The following is a 20,600-nucleotide window of genomic DNA, read 5'->3' as shown; positions in this document are numbered from 1 at the left end:
CAGCAAACAAAGACACAAAGCAAAATACTCAGAAATATAAATGCAACAGAAAATTATCAACTTCTTGTTGTACACATATCCTTTATTTTTTGGACTATCATGAGAGAGATACCAGCAGTGACAGGACAGCAATAGTACCGGACACAAGGAAAAATATATTAATTTACCATTCAAATATTTCAGTTCATCAACAAAGGTTTTAAAATCCTTCATAAAAATAGCCAAAGTCTCTACAAAAAGGATTATATTCTAATCTAAGATATACTACAAATCTAACAAATGCCACTCAGAAATAACATGAAGATGCAGATGTGGCTGGCTATCTGTCCTTGTTGCAACGGAGATCCGTTGTCAGGGGGTCATGCTGAATGGTTTGGTGCAGCATGAGAGCAAGTAGACCTGCCCTGTTGGTCATAGCAGTCCTCATGTTGCGCTCCTGCTCAAAGAGCTCATCTAGTTTGTACCACTGTTCACAAATACATTTTGGGAGAAAAGCAAGGTGTAATGATTAATATACTAAAACAATCTTTGAAATCAACTGTTCTTTAAAATTCACTTTCATGATCATATCAACTACCATTTATGAAGGCCAATAATATGTTTGTTATAACCAGGGTCTTAGTCAATTTCATTTCAAGTTAGCTAAAATCAAGAGATGAACTGGAATTCTGGGATCTATCTGATTAGAATCTCCAGGAATTCCAATGGAATTGACCCCAACCCTGGTGAAGTGTCCTAAAATAAGAGATTGATGTGGTGCATTCCACTACTAACCACTCGGACACGCTCCAGGTCCACCTCAGCTCTTCTGAGCTTCTCCCAGTTGTAGTGCTTATTACATTTGCGCTTAGAAACCCTGCAGTATTCTCCCGTCACCTCAAACACATTACGGACCAGAGGACAGCCGCACACCTCATCCCCTGGGACCTACCCACAAAACAAGAGAAGGGCAAGATAAGCCAAGATACAAATCATAAGTCAAACAGCAGGACAATTAGTGTGCTTTATGCTTTATGACAAAGTTATTTGGATTTGACTTGCCAATCATCACTGACCTTTGGGTCCCTGGAATGCTCTGGGCACAAGACCTGAAGCCTCTTGCAGTAGGTCTTGCTCTGGGGGTTGTACACGTCGCAGAAGAGTCTTGTTGCTCTGAGAAAACAAAAAGTACATAGAATACCTTGGTGAAACAATATGGAAACATAAAGAAAGCAACAAAGTCCACTTCTAGCAAACCCATTCAAAGTGCTTGACTCTCTTACCCTTCGATCTTAGTTGGGTACATGGAACCAAAAGAAGTCTGGCTCTCATACTGTCAATGCAAAATAGAGAGAAATACAGAATGTTATCAGTTTACAAGAGTACACTTTTCCTTTGTCCTTTTGGAAGGAGTGCATATTTGCAACTTATATATTCTTATTGCTAGTACTCTATATTAAGTGTTCATTCTGTACGTTTCATCTTCTCCCCATATAGGATGTTGCAGCAACTGCAAGCAGACACTTATCAGGCAAGTGCACTGCAGTCAGGATGTATACCACAAACTGTCAGAACCAAGATCAGAGAAGCTAAATAGGAAGTCTGTCTAAAGCCTGTTGCATGCTTCCCAGTCAAAACCTTTAACGCACATATTATGATGACATTGTTACCTTTTTGTTTGTTTTGGTGTTCAGCAGGGTTTTCTTCGTCTTTTTCGCGCACACAAAACTGTTTCTTAAGGCAAGTCGAAGTTCGGTAGCCGAAGTCTACACTCCTTCGTCGGTGATTGGTAAACAGTAGGGGTGGGAACTATGGACGGGATTCTTCAATTAAGTGTTTACTGTCATTCAACTAGAGATGAGGGCAGCTAGGCCCTACTGTCTGCTGTGCACTACTAGTTTTCATGCACACTTTCCCACTTGAGAAATACTGCACCAAACATCTTAGCTAAATGTAAAAGACTTCCTCTGCAAAAAAAATTAAAATGGGGCCTACCGAGTGGCGCAGCGGTCTAAGGCACTGCATTGCAGTGTTTGAGGCTTCACTACAGATCCGGGTTCAATCTCTGGCTGTGTCGCAGCCAGCTGCGACCGGGAGACCAATGAGGCGGCACACAATTGGCCCAGCGTCGTCCAGGTTAGGTTTGGCTGGCCGGGATGTCCTTGTCCCATCACGCTCTAGCGACTCCTGTGGTGGGCCGGGTGCATGCACGCTGACACGGTCGGCAGTTGTACGGTGCTTCCTCCGACACATTGGTGCGGCTGGCTTCCGGGTTAAGCGAGCAGTGGGTTAAGCGAGCAGTGTGTCAAGAAGCAGTGCGGCTTGCAGGGTCGTGTTTCGGAGGACACATGACTCTCGACCTTAGCCTCTCCCGAGTCCGTACGGGAGTTCCAGCGATGGGACAAGACTAACTACCAATTGGATATCACGAAAATTGGGGAGAAAAAGGGGTAAAAACTACAACAACAAAAAAACAAAGATAAAAATAAAAAAAACACTTAAAAATGATTTACAGATTTCTTGATTTATCTTAGATTAATTCTTAGACTATTTTGAGGATTGTTTCTGGCCATGTTGTTGCTAAGGTGGCTCAAGAGGGAAAAACAACAGTAATATTGCCGAAGGTCTTTAGGGAGTATGTGAGCACAGACGTTCGCATGGCCTAGTCAAGTTCTGCAAGGAGCAAACCGAAACTATGTATGCGGAAGTCTACATACAAGAAAATGGCTGCAGTCTGAAACCCTGTCCCGCTAAGCTAACTGAGTTAGAGGGGAGGTGTGAAAGGAAGGATACGTTAAAGCATTTTTGGGGTTGGCTCAACATCTACAGGCTCACCTTAGCATAACATCTCTCCATGTGTCGCAGTGCCACCTTTGGGTTGATAGGGTGACTGCAGGACACACAGAAAATCAGCAGATCTGTTTCTTCATTATCCCCTTCATTCGTCTGAAACAGGAACCAAAAAAACAACAATAGAATAACTATAAATAAACAGAAAGCCCCTGAAACATTTGAACCCAAACAGGCAAAACATATCTCTAGCTGAGGAGCTTCGACCCCACTGGATAAATACTGCAGTGGCTCACCTCCTCATCCTGCTGGACCACCTGCTGCTTGGCCTTGGCAATGATGCCCTCCAGCTCGTGGAAGCGTTTCTCCATGTCGGTGAGGCGCATGCGGGCGTTCTGCTGATCTTTCCGGATCCGCTCCAGTTGCTTCTTGCCCTGCTCCTCAGCGACGCAGGGGCTCTGCTGCCACTGCTGGATACGCTGAGGGAGAATCTCAAAGATCCGGCTGCACAGACAGAAATACAAAGGGTTTTACAGGGTTTCTTACTGTTGCATGTGTCAGTGTTGTAGTTTTGGTGTTCGTGCCCTTACTTGGCAGCCAGCTTTATGCCACATTCCTCTGAGCAGTATTTGGAGTTGGCTCGTGCTGCCTCCACACAGCTGGGCCCGAGGCACTGCCGCTGCCCTCCTCCATCGCTGGCATCGCCCTTATCGCTGTGCCTAAGTTTGTCCTTGTGCTTCTGCTTCTGTTTGTGCCGCCGTGATGCTTTCTGATGTCACAAAAACAAACCCCATTGCACACATATTATATTATCATGTAAAATCATTTCACTTTTATGTATTTTGTCACAACAGTAATATTCCCATGATGCCATAAAACACAAAAGCTGAAAGATTCAAATATTTGGTAGATGTGGACTGCATGGATACAAGTATCAATAATCGTTGTGTGTCTGCAAGATCTAAAAATAAAGTTTGCTTACTTTCTTGTCAAATTTATTTTCCCGTCTCTTCACATGCTTGACCTTAACAGCTTTCTTTCGCAGGACAGGGCTGAAGGGAGGCCCGTCATCCTCATCACTGAGCCATGGCTGGGTTGAACATAAACAATAGATGAACCCACATTCAAAAGACTTGAAAATGTGCTATCCAAGCTAAAGAACAAAAGCAACAAGGACAATAATAAGGATCTATTTGTATTTTGAATGCATTTCAATTTGTTGTTGATAGATAAATGAGAAACTAGGCTGAACATTCTATTGTAATACCATGTATTCGTCGTATCCTGCCGCCTTGTACTTTTCATAGAGTTCTGCCTCACTATCGTAGTCATCTGAATATCGTCTTCGCCGGTGGTAGGAATTGTCCCTCCTTTCACGCAAATTAAACTCTTCATCCTTCACACGCAACATTTTCTGCACGGAGAATAAGAGACATTATGTCACACAGTTTGCAAGACTACAACTGTTTTTTGACCAGTTGAAAATAAGTTAGGAGGAAAAATAAGATTGATGGCATAGTCTCATTAGGAAACTCACCCTGGCTCGGACATCACACTGCCTAAATCGACACTTCTGTCTTATTTTGTTGGGACCCCCAAATTTCTTCATGTCCTTGCAGAAGTCGCATGTGGCGCAGTCCTCAGTCCTCAAGCAGGGTTCGCACTCCCCACACATACGAGCAGAGCGCTTAACCTGAGAAACACAGAAGAGACAAAGATACAGTGCCTTCAGAAAGTATTCACACCCCTTGACTTTTTCCACATTTTGTTGTGTAACAGACTGAATTTAAAATAGATTAAATTAAGATTTGTCACTGGCTTATACACAATACCCCATAATGTCAAAGTGGAAATATGTTTTTCTAAATTTTAACAAATTAATAAAAATGAAAAGCTGAAATGTCTTGAGTCAACAGGTATTCAATCCCTTTGTTTAGGCAAGCCTAAATAAGTTCAGGAATAAAGATTTGCTTAAAACGTCACATAATAAGTTGCCAGTACTCACTCTGTGTGCAATAATAGTGTTCAACAATAATAGTGTTATCCCTTTGAGCATGATGAAGTTATTAATTAAACTTTGGATGGTGTATCAATACACCCAGTTACTACAAAGATACAGGCCTCCTTCCTAACTCCATTGCCAGAGAGGAAGGAAACAGCTCAGAGATTTCACCATGAGACCAATGGTGACTTTAAAACTGTTAGAGTTTAATGGCTGTGATAGGAGAAAACTGAGGATGGATCAACAACATTGTAGTTACTCCACAATACTGACCTAATTGACAGAGTGAAAAGACGGAAGCCTGTACAGAATAAATATTCCGCAACAAGGCACTAAAATAATACTGCAAAAAATGTGGCAAAGCGTTTTGTCCTGAATACAAAGTGTTATGTTTGGGGCAAATCCAATCCATTACTGAGTATCACTCTCCATATTTTCAAGCATAGTGGTGGCTGCATCATGTTATGGGTATGCTTGTAATCATTAAGGCCTGGGAGTTTTTCAGGATAAAAAATAAACGAATGGTTCCATCTGCTTTCCACCAGACACTGGGAGGTGAATTCACCTTTCAGCAGGACAATAACCTAAAACACAAGGCCAAATCTACACAGGAGTTGCTTACCAAGAAGACAGTGAATGTTCTTGAGTAGCTGAGTTACAGTTAGACTTAAATTGACTTAAATCTATGGCAAGACCTGAAAATGGTTGTCTAGCAATGATCAACGTCCAACTTGACAGAGCCTGAACATTTTTTGAAAAGAACAAATGGGCAAATGTTGCAGAATCCAGGTGTGGAAAGCTATTAGAGACATACCCATGAAGACTCAAAGCTGTAATTCTTGCCAAAGGGGTGTTAATACTTAGATATCTGTATTTCATTTTCAATAAAATGTGCGAAAATGTCTAAAAACATGTTTTCACTGTCATTATGGGGTATTGTGTGTAGATGGGTGAGAGAAACATTTTATTTGATCCATTTTGTTTTCAGGCTGTAACACAACAAAATGTGGAATAAGTCAAGGAGTATGAATCCTTTCTGAAGGCACTGTATGTTTGCCAACAGAGTAGTTCCAAAGACGCACAACTGTAGAGATACATTGAAAGAAAGTGGGGACATAACATTTAGATGTAAAATAACTAACCTTTGATCCACGGCGCTTTTCAGATTTATAATCTGGAGTGCTGTTCTGTCTTTCAAAATGTATCTCTGGCTCTCTCTGGCTCTCTGCCTCCTTTTCACGGCTCTTCTTTGGACGGTATTTTATCTCCAATGATGGGTTTTTGTCTGATCAAAAGCAACAGACATTGTGTAAGTTTAGAAAGCGCATGTGACAAGTACCCAATGTGAATGATAGTGAATGGTAAACCATTAAAACCTCACCTTGGCACTGCAGGCAGTACCACTGCCTAATAGCTTTTGCCATCTTCTCTGTGAGATTGATGCAGTTACCATGAAACCACTCATTGCAATTGTCACAACCACTACAAGAAAAACAGATGTGAGCCCCATGAAACCAAGGTTAATGTTTCAAAGTCATTTTATGATTACTTTTATGATCATCTGATTAAACTCACATCATGAAGCAATTGATGTCAGGTTTTCGACAAATGCAGTACACTGGTGCATTCTCCCCCTCCATACTGCTCTCAAGCCCCGGAACAGGCTCGAAGTCTGACACTTCACTGTCCTGGAAGAGATAAACATCAGAAGATCATAATCATTTGCCAATCAGATTGTGATTGCCTGTGATATTTGCTTATTGATTTCTCCCGCCGGTGTGGCATCTGTTGTCAAACTGAGAAAGCTGTTCTGACTTTGTGGCTGTGTTATCTAGTCTCTAGTAAATATCTAATTTCCTGGTTGCCTCTACACTGTTCACTATTTATGTGAGAAAACAAGCACTGAATAGTGTAGTGCAGGGGTGTCAAACTCATTCCATGGAGGGCCTCATGTCTGCAGGCCTTTGGTTTTTCCCTTTCAATTAAGACCTAGACAACCAGGTGAGGGGAGTTATTAACTAATTAGTGACCTTAATTACCAATCAAGTACAAGGGAGGAGTGAAAACACACAGACACTCGGCCCTCCGTGGAATGAGTTTGACACGTGGTGTAGGGAATCATTGTACCATCTAAAATCGCTGTGAAATATATTCAATAACAAATAATATTTTTTTTTACAGCTGTTTGAAGCTGGTGGACCAAAACTAAAGTTAACTTTCAGTTTTGGACCACCAGCTTCAAACAGCGGTTTTGGTCCACCAGCAAAATATACACTTACTGTAAGCAGTTTAGAAAAGTTGCACCCGGCTGTATTTTGAGAAACACCGTAAATGTGAAATGGAATAGTCCAATGGAAACGCGAGCGCAAGGTGAGAGGATGCGTCGTAGCCGAGGCGGTGTGTGAAAACAGCCGGGTGCAACTTTGGTTACCTGTGCACAGTAAGTGTATATTTTGTATTTTAAATATTATTTCTCGTTTATATGAAAGTTCCAAAGGTGTCCAAAACCATATCGCAAGTGAGGCGTATTTGCGTTTAGACAGAGCGTTGGGATTAAATAGAGCGGCAGAATTGTAGTTCACATGGAGCCAGATGTGGCCCGTATCATCAGCTGAGAACCCAGCTGGGTATACCCCCCTTGAGTTCGAGAGCTATAGCTTAACTAGCTAGTACTGGAGGTCAACTTGATGGGCTATTGAAAGCATTGTACATTTATTTTCAACCAACCTTTAGTTGCCGATACTTTCTTCATTCTTGATTTGGAAGGCACGGGTGTCTTATAGACGTCTGTTTCCAGTTGCAGGTGGAACTCCAATAACCAGAGAATATTCCGGAAAATATTAAATCCACTTTTTGCACGGAGTTCCCTCATCATTTTAGCTGCCGGATATCTCGCAAACAACCCAAACAAAGATTTACACACATACGAGAAGCCATTTCTCACGCAATATAAAAAGTGGATCAACATTTTTTCTGAATATTTTCAATTTTTGGGGGTTCCCCCTGAAACTGGAAACAGAAGTTTATAAGACACCAGTGCCGTCCAAATCAAGAAAGTATAGCCAACTAAAGGTTGGATGAAAATACATGTACCATGCTTTCAATGGACCATAGGATAGACCTCCAGAGTACAAGCTAGCTGCCCCAGTTTGTGTGTTAGAGATGTTGACGATGAGTATGACGTGTCTCCAGGACGCTGAGCAACTATATTCATTTACTCCCGTTACTGCCGGTATTTACTTCCAAAAAAGGTCTAAATAATAGTTTACAAGCAACCGAAAAAAATGCCTCTTCGGCACCTCCAATGTACTGAGCTGTTGTAGACTTCCGAATCTGTGCGTGGCAGTAATTGGTGATTTACATTGTAGGTGCCGAATAGGCATTTGTTCAGTTGCTTGAACATAGGGCTGTGGCAGTAATTTAATAACCGTGTAACTGACGGTTATGGATGAAACCATTTAAGTAGGCCTACATTCATTTTACGATGTATTTTTATTAACTTTATTTTAATGTAGATAAACTTAACCTAATAGCGGGAGTGTTTACTAATGATTATAAGCAAAAAAATACAGCTAACTTAGTCTGTCTATTAAACTTTCTACATCTCCTCCTCTTTCCAACTTTCTTTTGATGCAAGAACAGCTAATCACTAGATGTAGATGCAGGGATGTAGAGTGCTATAGGCAAAGGCGCTTCAGTAAAATACATTGTTTGATGTGTGGACTTTCTTTGATACAATGCTCGTTTTCATTGTAAATAAAATAAAATGTTTCAAAAAAGGTAGTATGTGTCTGACTATTCATTAATGATTCAACAGCAGTCGACAAAGTTGTTATGGCTCTGAGGCCTATAATGCGCTAATGTTGTGTCAAATGGACATTTACATTTACATTTTAGTCATTTAGCAGACGCTCTTATCCAGAGCGACTTACAGTTAGTGAGTGCATACTTTTTTTATATTTTTTTAATACTGGAATCGAACCCACAACCCTGGCGTTGCAAATGCCATGCTCTACCAACTGAGCTACATCCCTGCCGGCCATTCCCTCCCCTACCCTGGACGACGCTGGGCCAATTGTGCGCCGCCCCATGGGTCTCCCGGTCCCGGCAGGCTACGACAGAGCCTGGATTTGAACCAGGATCTTTAGTGGCACAGCTAGCACTGCGATGCAGTGCCTTAGACCACTGCGCCACTCGGGAGGATGGACAATACGCCAATCCTCTCCAACCTGGCACGGTATAATTTGATACGGAATTTCTTAATTTAGACGAATCAACGCTGATCAGGCCCGGTCCTGGCCGATATGCTGCCCTAGATGAGAAACATATTTTGCCACCCTCCTATCCCTGCAAAGTAGAATAGTAGCCTAGGCTATTCAGTGTGGAATCAAAATGTATGTCACATGCGTCAAATACAAAAGGTGTAGACCTTACCGTGAAATGCTTACTTACAAGTCCTTAACCAACAATGCAGAATTTCTTTTACACTAAGAAAATATTTGCACAAAAAATGTTGCTATAAAATAACGAAGCCATACACAGGGGGTAGCGGTACCGAGTCAATGTACGGGGGTACAGGTTAGACAAGGTAATTGAGGTAATATGTACATGTAGGTAGGGGTAAAGTGACTATGCATAGCTAAACAGTGAGTAGCAGCAGCGTAAAAAAGGGGGTCAATGCAAATAGTCTGGGTAGCCATTTGATTAACTGTTTAGCAGTCTTATGGCTTTGGGGTAGAAGCTGTTAAGGAGCCTTTTGGACCTAGACTTGGCGGTCCGGTATCACTTGCCGTGTGGTAGCAGAGAGAACAGTCTATGACTAGGGTGGATGGAGTCTTTGACAATTTTGAGTTCCTTCCTCTGACACCGCCTGGTATAGAGGTCCTGGATGGCAGGAAGCTTGGCCCCAGTGATGTACTGGGCCGTACACACTACCCTCTGTAGTGCCCTGTGGTCGGAGGCCGAGCAGTTGCCATACCAGGCGGTGATGCAACCAGTCAGGATGCTCTCGATGGTGCAGCTGTAGAATGTTTTGAGGAGCTGAGGACCCATGCCAAATCTTTTCAGTCTCCTGAGGGGGAATAGGCATTGTCGTGCCTTCTTCATGACTGTCTTGGTGTGTTTGGACCATGATAGTTTGTTAGTGATGTGGACGCCAAGGAACTTGAAGCTCTCAACCCGCTCCACTACAGCCCCATCGATGTGAATAGGGGCGTGCTTTCATGTAGTCCACGATCAGCTCTTTTGTCTTGCTTACGTTGAGGGAGAGGTTGTTGTCCTGGCACCACACTGCCAGGTCTCTTACCTCATCCCTGTAGCCTGTCTCATCTGGGGGTGGCCCGTCAGAAAGTCCAGGATCCAGTTGCAGAGGGAGGCGTTTAGTCCCAGGGTCCTTAGCTTAGTGATGAGATTTGAGGGCACTATGGTGTTGAACTCTGAGCTGTAGTCAATAACCAGCATTCTCTCGTCGATGTTCCTTTTGTCCAGGTGTGAAGGGGCAGTGTGGAGTACAATAGAGATTGCGTCATCTGTGGATCTGTTGGGACGGTGTGCGATTCGTAGTGGGTCTAAGGTTTCTGGGATGATGGTGTTGATGTGAGCCATGACCAGCCTTTCAAAGCACTTCATGGCTACAGATGTGAGTGCATGGGGCGGTAGTCAATTAGGCCGGTTACCTTTTTATTATTGGGCACAGGACTTTGGTGGTCTGCTTGAAACATGTAGGTATTACAGACTCGGTCAGGAAGAGGTTGAAAATGTCAGTGAAGACACTTGCCAGTTAGTCAGCGCATGCTCTCAGTACGCATCCTGGTAATCTGTCTGGCTCTGTGGCCTTGTGAATGTTGGAACAGCTGGTGCTCTCATGCATGGTTCAGGTTGCTTGCCTCGAAGAGAGCATAGAAGGCATTTAGCTCGTCTTGTAGGCTGCCGTCACTGGGCAACTCGCGGCTGGGTTTCCCTTTGTAATCCGTAATAGTTTGCAAGCCCTGCCACATTCGACGAGCGTCCGAGACTGTGTAGTAAGATTCAATCTTAGTCCTGTATTGACACTTTTCCTGTTTGATGAATAGTCAGAGAATAGCGGGATTTCATATAAGAATCCGGATTAGTGTCCCACCCTTGAACGCGGCAGCTTTAGCCTTTAGCTCAGTGCGGATGTTGCCTGTAATCCATGGCTCCTGGTTGGGATATGTACGTACGGTCACTGTGGGGACGACGTTGTCAATGTACTGTTTGATAAAGCCGTTCACTGATGTGGTGTACTCCTCAATGCCATAGATGAATCCCGGAACATATTCCAGTCTGTGCTAGAAAAACAGTCCTGTAGCTTAGTATCCACGTCATTAGACCACTTCCGTATTGAGCGAGTCACTGGTACTTCCTGCTTGAGTTTTGGTTTGTAAGCAGGAGGATAGAATTATGGTAAGATTTGCTAAATGGAGGGCGAGGGAGAGCTTTCTACGCGTCTCTGTTTGTGGAGTAAAGGTGGTCTAGAGTTTTTTTCCCTCTGGGTTGCACATGTGACAGATTTAAGTTTTCCTGCATTAAAGTCCCCGGCCACTAGGAGCGCCGCTTCTGGGTGAGCATTCTCTTGTTTGCTTATGGCCTTATACAGCTAGTTGAGTGCGATCTTAGTGCCTGCTTCGGTTTGTGGTGGTAAATAGACAGCCATGAAAAATATAGATGAAAACTCTTGGTAAGTAGTGTGGTCTACAGCTTATCATGAGGTACTCTACCTCAGGCGAGCAAAACCTTGAGACTTCCTTAATATTAGAGATCGCGCACCAGCTGTTGTTGACAAATACACAGACCACCACCCCTCGTCTTACCGGAGGTTGCTGTTCTGTCTTGCCAATGCACGGAAAACCCAGACAACTGTATATTATCCATGTCCTCGTTCAGCCACGACTCGGTGAAACAGAAGATATTACCGTTTTTATTGTCCTAATGGTAGGATAGTCTCGAACAGAGCTCATCCAGTATATTCTCCAGTGATTGCACATTCGCCAGTAGGACGGATGGTAAAGGCGGACTATCCACTCGCCGCCGAATTCTCACCAAGCACCCAGATCTGCGCCCCCTTTATCGGCATCTTCTCTTCATGCGAAAGACAGGGATTTGGGCCTGGTCCGGGAGGAGCTGTAAATCTTTCACCTCCGATTCGTTAAAGAAAAATCTTCATCCAGCCCGAGGTGAGTAATGTCCAAAAGCTCTTTCGTCATAAGAGATGGTGGCAGAAACATTATGTACAAAAAAATTAAAATAAAGAATAGCACAATTGGTTAGGAGTCCGTAAAATGGCAGCCATCCCCTCTGGCGCCATTATGCACTCCCTTTCCCTTTTATGAATGCCCAGTGTCGACATTATGGGCGGGCTTTAGGGGCCTGGCCCGCCCTATCATATCTCCTTGCCCATAGAAATAAAATATTGAAATATTGATAATTTATTTGACCGAGACAAACGCCAACAGAAAGACACATTAATATCAGTTAAAGCAGGGTTCTTCAATCCTGGTCCTGGAGGGCCGAAACACCTCTGTTTTTCATCCTCTCCTTCTAATCAGGGGCTAATTCAGACCTGGGAAAACCAGGTGAGTGCAATTAACTACCAGGTAGAAATAAAAAACAGAAGTGTTTCGGCCCTCCAGGACCAGGATTGAAGAACCCTGAGTTAAAGCATTCGAGAGAGTGAAACAGCGCCCCTCTGTCTCTGTATGTGTACAGTCGTGGTCAAAAGATTTGAGAATGACACAAAGTGGCGCAGTGGTCTAAGGCACTGCATGGCAGTGCTAGCTGTGCCACTAGAGATCCTGGTTCGAGTCCAGGCTCTGTCGCAGCCGGCCGCAACCGGGAGACCCATGGGCGGCGCACAATTGGTCCAGCGTCGTCCAAGGTAGGGGAGGGTTTGGCCTGCAGGGATGTGGGTTCATAATGTATGCACTCACTAACTGTAAGTCGCTCTGGATAAGAGCATCTGCTAAATGACTAAAATGTAAGTATTGGTCTTCACAAAGTTCGCTGCTTCAGTGTATGTGGTCCTCTGTAGCTCAACTGGTAGAGCACGGCGCTTGTAACGCCAAGGTAGTGGGTTCGATCCCCGGGACCACCCATACACAAAAATGTATGCACGCATGACTAAGTCGCTTTGGATAAAAGCGTCTGCTAAATGGCATATTATTATTATTATTTATGAGATATTTTTGTCAGATGTTACTATGGTATACTGAAGTATAATTACAAGCATTCCATAAGTGTCAAATGCTTTTATTGACAATTACATTAAGTTTATGCAAAGAGTCAATATTTGCAGTGTTGACCCTTCTTTTTCAAGACCTCTGCAATCTGCCCTGGTATACTGTCAATTAACTTCTGGGCCAAATCCTGACTGTTGGCAGCCCATTCTTGCATAATCAATGCTTGGAGTTGGTCAGAATTTGTGGGTTTTTGTTTGTCCACCCGCCTCTTGAGGATTGACCACAAGTTCTCAATGGCATTAAGGTCTGGGGAGTTTCCTGGCCATGGACCCAAAATGTCAATGTTTTGTTCCCCGAGCAACTTAGTTATCACTTTTGCCTTATGGCAAGGTGCTCCATCATGCTGGAAAAGGCATTGTTCGTCACCAAACTGTTCTTGGATGGTTGGGAGAAGTTGCTCTCAGAGGATGTGTTGGTACCATTCTTTATTCATGGCTGTGTTCTTAGGCAAAATTGTGAGTGAGCCCACTCCCTTGGATGAGAAGCAACCCCACACATGAATGGTCTCAGGATGCTTTACTGTTGGCATGACACAGGACTGATGGTAGCGCTCACCTTGTCTTCTCCGGACAAGCTTTTTTCCGGATGCCCCAAATAATCGTGAAGGGGATTCAGAGAAAATTACTTTACTCCAGTCCTCAGCAGTCCAATCCCTGTACCTTTTGCAGAATATCAGTCTGTCCCTGATGCTTTTCCTGGAGTGAAGTGGCTTCCTCGCTGCCCTTCTTGACACCAGGCCATCCTCCAAAAGTATTCGCCTCACTGTGTGTGCAGATGCACTCACACCTGCCTGCTGCCATTCCTGAGCAAGCTCTGCACTGGTCGTTCCCCAATCCCGCAGCTGAATCAACTTTAGGAGACGGTCCTGGCGCTTGCTGGACTTTCTTGGGCGCCCTGAAGCCTTCTTCACAACAATTGAACCTCTCTCCTTGAAGTTCTTGATGATCCGATAAATGGTTGATTTAGGTGCAATCTTACTAGCAGCAAAATCCTTGCCTGTGAAGCCCTTTTTGTGCAAAGCAATGATGACGGCACGTGTTTCCTTGCAGGTAAACATGGTTAACAGAGGAAGAACAATGATTTCAAGCACCACCCTCCTTTTAAAGCTTCCAGTCTGTTATTCTAACTCAATCAGCATGACAGAGTGATCTCCAGCCTTGTCCTCGTAGAAATGCAGTAGAAATGTTTTTTTGGGATTAAGTTCATTTTCATTGCAAAGAGGGACTTTGCAATTAATTGCAATTCATCTGATCACTCTTCATAACATTCTGGAGTATATGCAAATTGCCATCATAAAAATTGAGGCAGCAGACTTACAGTGGGGAAAAAAAGTATTTAGTCAGCCACCAATTGTGCAAGTTCTCCCACTTAAAAAGATGAGAGAGGCCTGTAATTTTCATCATAGTTACACGTCAACTATGACAGACAAATTGAGAATATTTTTTCCAGAAAATCACATTGTAGGATTTTTTATGAATTTATTTGCAAATTATGGTGGAAAATAAGTATTTGGTCACCTACAAACAAGCAAGATTTCTGGCTCTCACAGACCTGTAACTTCTTCTTTATGAGGCTCCTCTGTCCTCCACTCGTTACCTGTATTAATGGCACCTGTTTGAACTTGTTATCAGTATAAAAGACACCTGTCCACAACCTCAAACAGTCACACTCCAAACTCCACTATGGCCAAGACCAAAGAGCTGTCAAAGGACACCAGAAACAAAATTGTAGACCTGCACCAGGCTGGGAAGACTGAATCTGCAATAGGTAAGCAGCTTGGTTTGAAGAAATCAACTGTGGGAGCAATTATTAGGAAATGGAAGACATACAAGACCACTGATAATCTCCCTCAATCTGGGGCTCCACGCAAGATCTCACCCCGTGGGGGTCAAAATGATCACAAGAACGGTGAGCAAAAATCCCAGAACCACACGGGGGGACCTAGTGAATGACCTGCAGAGAGCTGGGACCAAAGTAACAATGCCTACCATCAGTAACACACTACGCCGCCAGGGACTCAAATCCTGCAGTGCCAGACGTGTCCCCCTGCTTAAGCCAGTACATGTCCAGGCCCGTCTGAAGTTTGCTAGAGTGCATTTGGATGATCCAGAAGAGGATTGGGAGAATGTCATATGGTCAGATGAAACCAAAATAGTACTTTTTGGTAAAAACTCAACTCGTCGTGTTCGGAGGACAAAGAATGCTGAGTTGCATCCAAAGAACACCATACCTACTGTGAAGCATGGGGGTGGAAACATCATGCTTTGGGGCTGTTTTTCTGCAAAGGGACCAGGATGACTGATCCGTGTAAAGGAAAGAATGAATGGGGCCATGTATCGTGAGATTTTGAGTGAAAACCTCCTTCCATCAGCAAGGGCATTGAAGATGAAACGTGGCTGGGTCTTTCAGCATGACAATGATCCCAAACACACCGCCCGGGCAACGAAGGAGTGGCTTCGTAAGAAGCATTTCAAGGTCCTGGAGTGGCCTAGCCAGTCTCCAGATCTCAACCCCATAGAAAATATTTGGAGGGAGTTGAAAGTCCGTGTTGTCCAGCGACAGCCCCAAAACATCACTGATCTAGAGGAGATCTGCATGGAGGAATGGGCCAAAATACCAGCAACAGAGTGTGAAAACCTTGTGAAGACTTACAGAAAACGTTTGACCTGTGTCATTGCCAACAAAGGGTATATAACAAAGTATTGAGAAACTTTTGTTATTGACCAAATACTTATTTTCCACCATAATTTGCAAATAAATTCATTAAAAATCCTACAATGTGATTTTCTGGAGAAAAAAAATCTCATTTTGTCTGTCATAGTTGACGTGCACCTATGATAAATTACAGGCCTCTCTCATCTTTTTAAGTGGGAGAACTTGCACAATTGCTGGCTGACTAAATACTTTTTTTCCCCACTGTATTTATATTTGTTTCATTCTCAAAACCTTTGACCACGACTGTACACCATGTATCTGATGCTGCCGGACAAAAAGAGTATGATATGTCATAATATTTCTGGCCAGACAGCATCAGAGACATGGGCTACATATAGAGGGTGATATAAATTGAACAAAAATATAAACTCAACATACAACAATTTCAAAGATTTTACTGAGTTAGTTCACATATTGAAATCAGTCAATTGAAATAAATGCATTAGGCCCTAATCTATGGATTACACATGACTGGGAATACAGATATGCATCTGTTGGTCACAGATAGCTTTTTTTTTTTTTAAGTAAGGGCTTGGATCAGAAAACCAGTCAGCATTTGGTGTGACCATTTGCCTCATGCAGCGCAACACATCTCCTTCACCTAGAGTTGATCAGGCTGTTGATTGTGGCCTGTGGAATGTTGTCCCACGCCTCTTCAATGGCTGTGCGAAGTTGCTGGATATTGGCGGGAACTGGAATACACTGTCATACATGTCGATCCAGAGCATCCCAAACATGCTCAATGGGTGACATGTCTGGTGACTATGCAGGCCATGGAAGAACTGGGACATTTTCAGCTTCCAGGAATTGTGTACAGATCTTTGCGACATGGGGCCATGCATTATGCTGAAACAGGAAGTGATGGCAGCGGATGAATGGTACAACAATGGGCCTCAGGGTCTCATCACGGTATCTCTGTGCATTCAAAATGCCATCGATAAAATACAAGTGTGTTCATTGTCTGTAGCTTATGCCTGCCCATACAATAACCCCACCGCCACCATGGGGCACTCTGTTCACAACGTTGACCTCAGTAAACCGCTCGCCCACACGACACCATACACATGGTCTGTGGTTATAAGGCAGGTTGGACGTACTGCCAAATTCTCTAAAACAACATCGGCGGCGGCTTATGGTAGAGAAATTAACATTCAATTCCCTGGCAACAGCTCTGGTGGACATTCCTGCAGTGAGCATGCCAATTGCACACTCCCTCAAAACTTGAGACATCTGTGGCATTGTGTTGTGTGACAAAACTGAACATTTTAGAGTGGCCTTTTATTGTCCCCAGCACAAGGTGCACCAGTGTAATGATCATGCCATTTGCAGCTTCTTGATATGCCTCACCGGTCAGGCGGATGGATTATCTTGGCAAATGAGAAATGCTCACTAAGAGGGATGTAAACAAATTTGTGCACAACATTTGAGAGAAGTAAGCTTTTTGTGCGTATGGAAAATGTCAGGGATATTTTATTTCAGCTCATGAAAAATGGGACCAACACCTTACATGTTGCGTTTATATTTTTTTTCAGTATGTGTGTGAAGATGTGTCTTGAGTGTCATTTAAAATGTTGCATCAAGGAGATGAAGAGGGGTGTGTGTCTACGATATGATGTGTCTCTCTCCAGAATGTATGCATATGTTGGAAAGTGACATTGTCAATGTCTGATTGTCTTAAAGAGACAAGGAATACCTGGGATAGGATAAAAGTAATCCTTCTACCCTCCCCCAAAAATAATAATTATATATATATATATATATATTGTAAAGTCGTTGTCCCACTGGCTATCATAAGGTGAATGCACCAATTTGTAAGTCGCTCTGGATAAGAGCGTCTGCTAAATGACGAAAATGTAAATGTAAAATGTCTTAACTCCCCACATACACCACTAATAATTTGAGCTTCTCAGTCACAAGTAAATGAAGTCTGTTTTTTTAACATCCATTTAAAATGATAGTTCCTCAGTATTTGAAAAATATTTCCAACACTGCAGGCCTTGATGATAAATCAACAAGCCTCGGTGTGAAAGACCAAAATATCATGATCCCACATATCCAGTGGCAACGTTATAAAAACAACTGCTGGCTGTCTCGAGCTCACTGGCACAGGAAACTCTGAGGGCGCGGAATAGGCTAGTTGATACAATGTTGCAAGTTCGCTAGTTAGCGACGGGCCGGACCGGACCCAGTGATAATTTGATACAATGTTGTACTTCACTAGCAATAGCTCAAGTCAATTGTCGTAGTAAATATATAATGTTATAGCTTGGTCTGACTAAAATATTGTGCATGACCCATTTTGTGTTGGGCCTTTGTATTCAATACAATGGACAAAAGAGTCCTATCTTGTCAGCCTTGTCAGCAGGTGGCTAAGGACAACACCCACGCCATAGGTCTCTCAGTTCTTCCAACTCACGAGTTCTTGCTCTGAGGACACACACACACACACACACACACACACACACACACACACATCATCACTGATAAACACACACACACACACACACACATCATCACTGATAACACACACACACACACACATCATCACTGTTAAACACACACACACACACACACACACAAAAATCCCCTTCTCTTAGGCTGAACATCTGAAGACAGAGAACCCGACTCAGAGCCAATGCAACAGTGATACTAACCTGGAGGGGACCTCGCCCAACTCATCAGGACCAATCAGAAGATCAGAACTACTAGATTCAACCTACTTCATTTTATTGTATAAAATGTCAGCACACAATGTTTCGGGGCTCTCTCAGATATCTCCCTACGAGATTGACGAACGGGTCCGTGCACGCGATTCCAGATATCTTTACCTCTGAATAAACTGCCTTTATTACACCATATCCACCCTGTCCAAAGTCTCTACTTGGTCTCAGTTCTCCAGTAAACTTGTTTTATCAACACAATACAGATAGAAAGGGAGTAAAACAGGCGTAGTAGAGAGATTAATGTGATTGAAAGAAGCGGCATTTTCACCAGGATATTTTCTGCTGTTTTTATTTGTCGGCTTGCTGCATTGGCTATCTCGGAGTTCCTTCTTCTCATTTATTATAGCCGCCAATGGATCACAGTGTGTCCATAACTAGGATGGTGCTCTCGCCTTAGTTTTTTTTTTTCCACAGATACTGGGGCACATGTAGGTTTTTCAGCCATTACATTCGCCCCATGCACTACAATTAACGTGTTATTTGTGGGGGGGTTTTAATTGGTCCGTGGGCCAGTTGCCCATCCCTGGTTTAGACTAAGCCTCTGGGCTCTTAACAAAACACCCCGGGTCAGAAGATACTATCGTTGGGTTGAGCAAAGCTAGCTAGCTATACCGCTGGAGTTTCGATCTGATCGGCTAATCATGTTGTTTTTTAACTACCCTGATGGCAAACACAACATAAACATGCTAAATTGTGTAATATCTACTATTTTACTTACTGTCTACTCTACATCGAGTCGGACTAGTCTGCACAAAGAGACATTTGTTTATAAACAAATTCTTCCGCGTTCAAGAAGGCAAGTTAGCTAATATCCAGAGCCATATATTTGGATATATACATGGCTCTGGCTATATCTAGCTGGGTAGTTTTTAACTTGAGACATAACAGATTACTAACGCCGAACTAACAATAAAAGCTAACAAGCCAAAAGTCTTAAAGAAATAAGCAAGCTGTTTGCGTTTCCATCCATTGCGACTTGGGGGAGTCGGTACTGGCTAACTAGCTAGTTAGTTCATACCAATACATGGCACTTGATAATACCAGAGACAGAAAAGGAAGCGAGACACCCCACTCGCTGTTTTTTTCTGGTTCATTGCATTTGTGCCTATGGACGACACACCCAGTTAAGTAGACCAGAACGTACCTTTTTTTCAATGGTAAACAGCCAGGGTGCTGGCTAGCTACCTTAGCAAGGCAAAAGCACAAATCTATCTCAATGCTAGGCAACTAACCGTGAAATTCACATAAACCAAAACGCCTTTCTCTTTACTAATTTAGCCAACCAACATTACCATTTGCGATGTCTTTGCCATCCTCGATCAAACTTCAACGATAGTAAACAACTGCTCAGGGTCACAATCTGGTTTGACGACGCCGGAAATCATCGGCGGAACTCGGATTGATTCGGTATCATCTTCTTCATGAGGTTTATCGGCGGTTGGCATCCAACGTTATGGTGCATTACCTCCACCTACAGTACTGGAGTGTGGGCCAGAGACAGGGAGAATCTAAATCCTACATTTTACATTTACATTTCAGTCATTTAGCAGACGCTCTTACCCAGAGCAACTTACAGTTAGTGAGTGCATACATTATTATTTGTATTTCTTTTTCATACTGGCCCCCCGTGGGAATCAAACCCACAACCCTGGCGTTGCAAACGCCATGCTCTACCAACTGAGCTACATCCTACCTACCAGCCCCGTTGCTCTTAAAAAATATAAAATATTTGAGACTATATCTAATGACGTTCTACTCAATATCCCCTTCTCCCTCATACCAGATCTCATCCTCTCTCTTTCCCTCTGATACTGCCCACACTGAAGCAATACATGCTCCACGGTCTGTTTCCTGACAATAATCACACTTTCCTGTTGGATGCTTTCCTATCACATTTATTGTCTTATTCAACTGGCTGTGTCCCACCCTTAATCTTGTAAAAATAGCCTCCTGTCTTCTGTCCCTTCCTGCCGTCCTCCCCTTCCCGACTTTCCTCTGTACTTGAAATAAATGCCTTCCCTTATTATCTCTATTCCACTGCTCCTGCCATCTCTGCACCGTCACTGTATGTATGCATGTATGTATGTATGTATGTATGTGTGTGTGTGTGTATATATATATATATATCAGTCTTTT

The 20,600-nt window shown here is 43.2% G+C and overlaps 1 protein-coding gene across 1 annotated transcript; it reads right to left on the bottom strand.

Annotated features, from left to right (window-relative positions):
* Nucleotides 1–67: 67 nt before the first annotated feature.
* On the bottom strand, nt 68–19,845 carry LOC121578257 (CXXC-type zinc finger protein 1-like). Its single transcript, XM_041892480.2, has 14 exons — nt 19,757–19,845; nt 6,347–6,459; nt 6,153–6,253; nt 5,914–6,056; nt 4,307–4,462; nt 4,037–4,183; nt 3,752–3,859; nt 3,360–3,538; nt 3,066–3,273; nt 2,815–2,925; nt 1,263–1,312; nt 1,056–1,152; nt 775–927; nt 68–466 (listed from the first exon to the last, which is right to left on the bottom strand). The coding sequence occupies exons 1-14, from the start codon at nt 19,775–19,777 to the stop codon at nt 320–322; spliced, it is 1,734 nt and encodes a 577-aa protein (XP_041748414.2). The 5' UTR covers nt 19,778–19,845; the 3' UTR covers nt 68–319.
* Between the last annotated feature and the right edge of the window lie 755 nt (nt 19,846–20,600).

Source organism: Coregonus clupeaformis, chromosome 12 (genome assembly GCF_020615455.1).
Source record: "Coregonus clupeaformis isolate EN_2021a chromosome 12, ASM2061545v1, whole genome shotgun sequence".
Taxonomy (NCBI): domain Eukaryota; kingdom Metazoa; phylum Chordata; class Actinopteri; order Salmoniformes; family Salmonidae; genus Coregonus; species Coregonus clupeaformis.
Note: the sequence above shows the minus strand (reverse complement) of the source record. Positions and strands in the feature narration are given on the sequence as shown.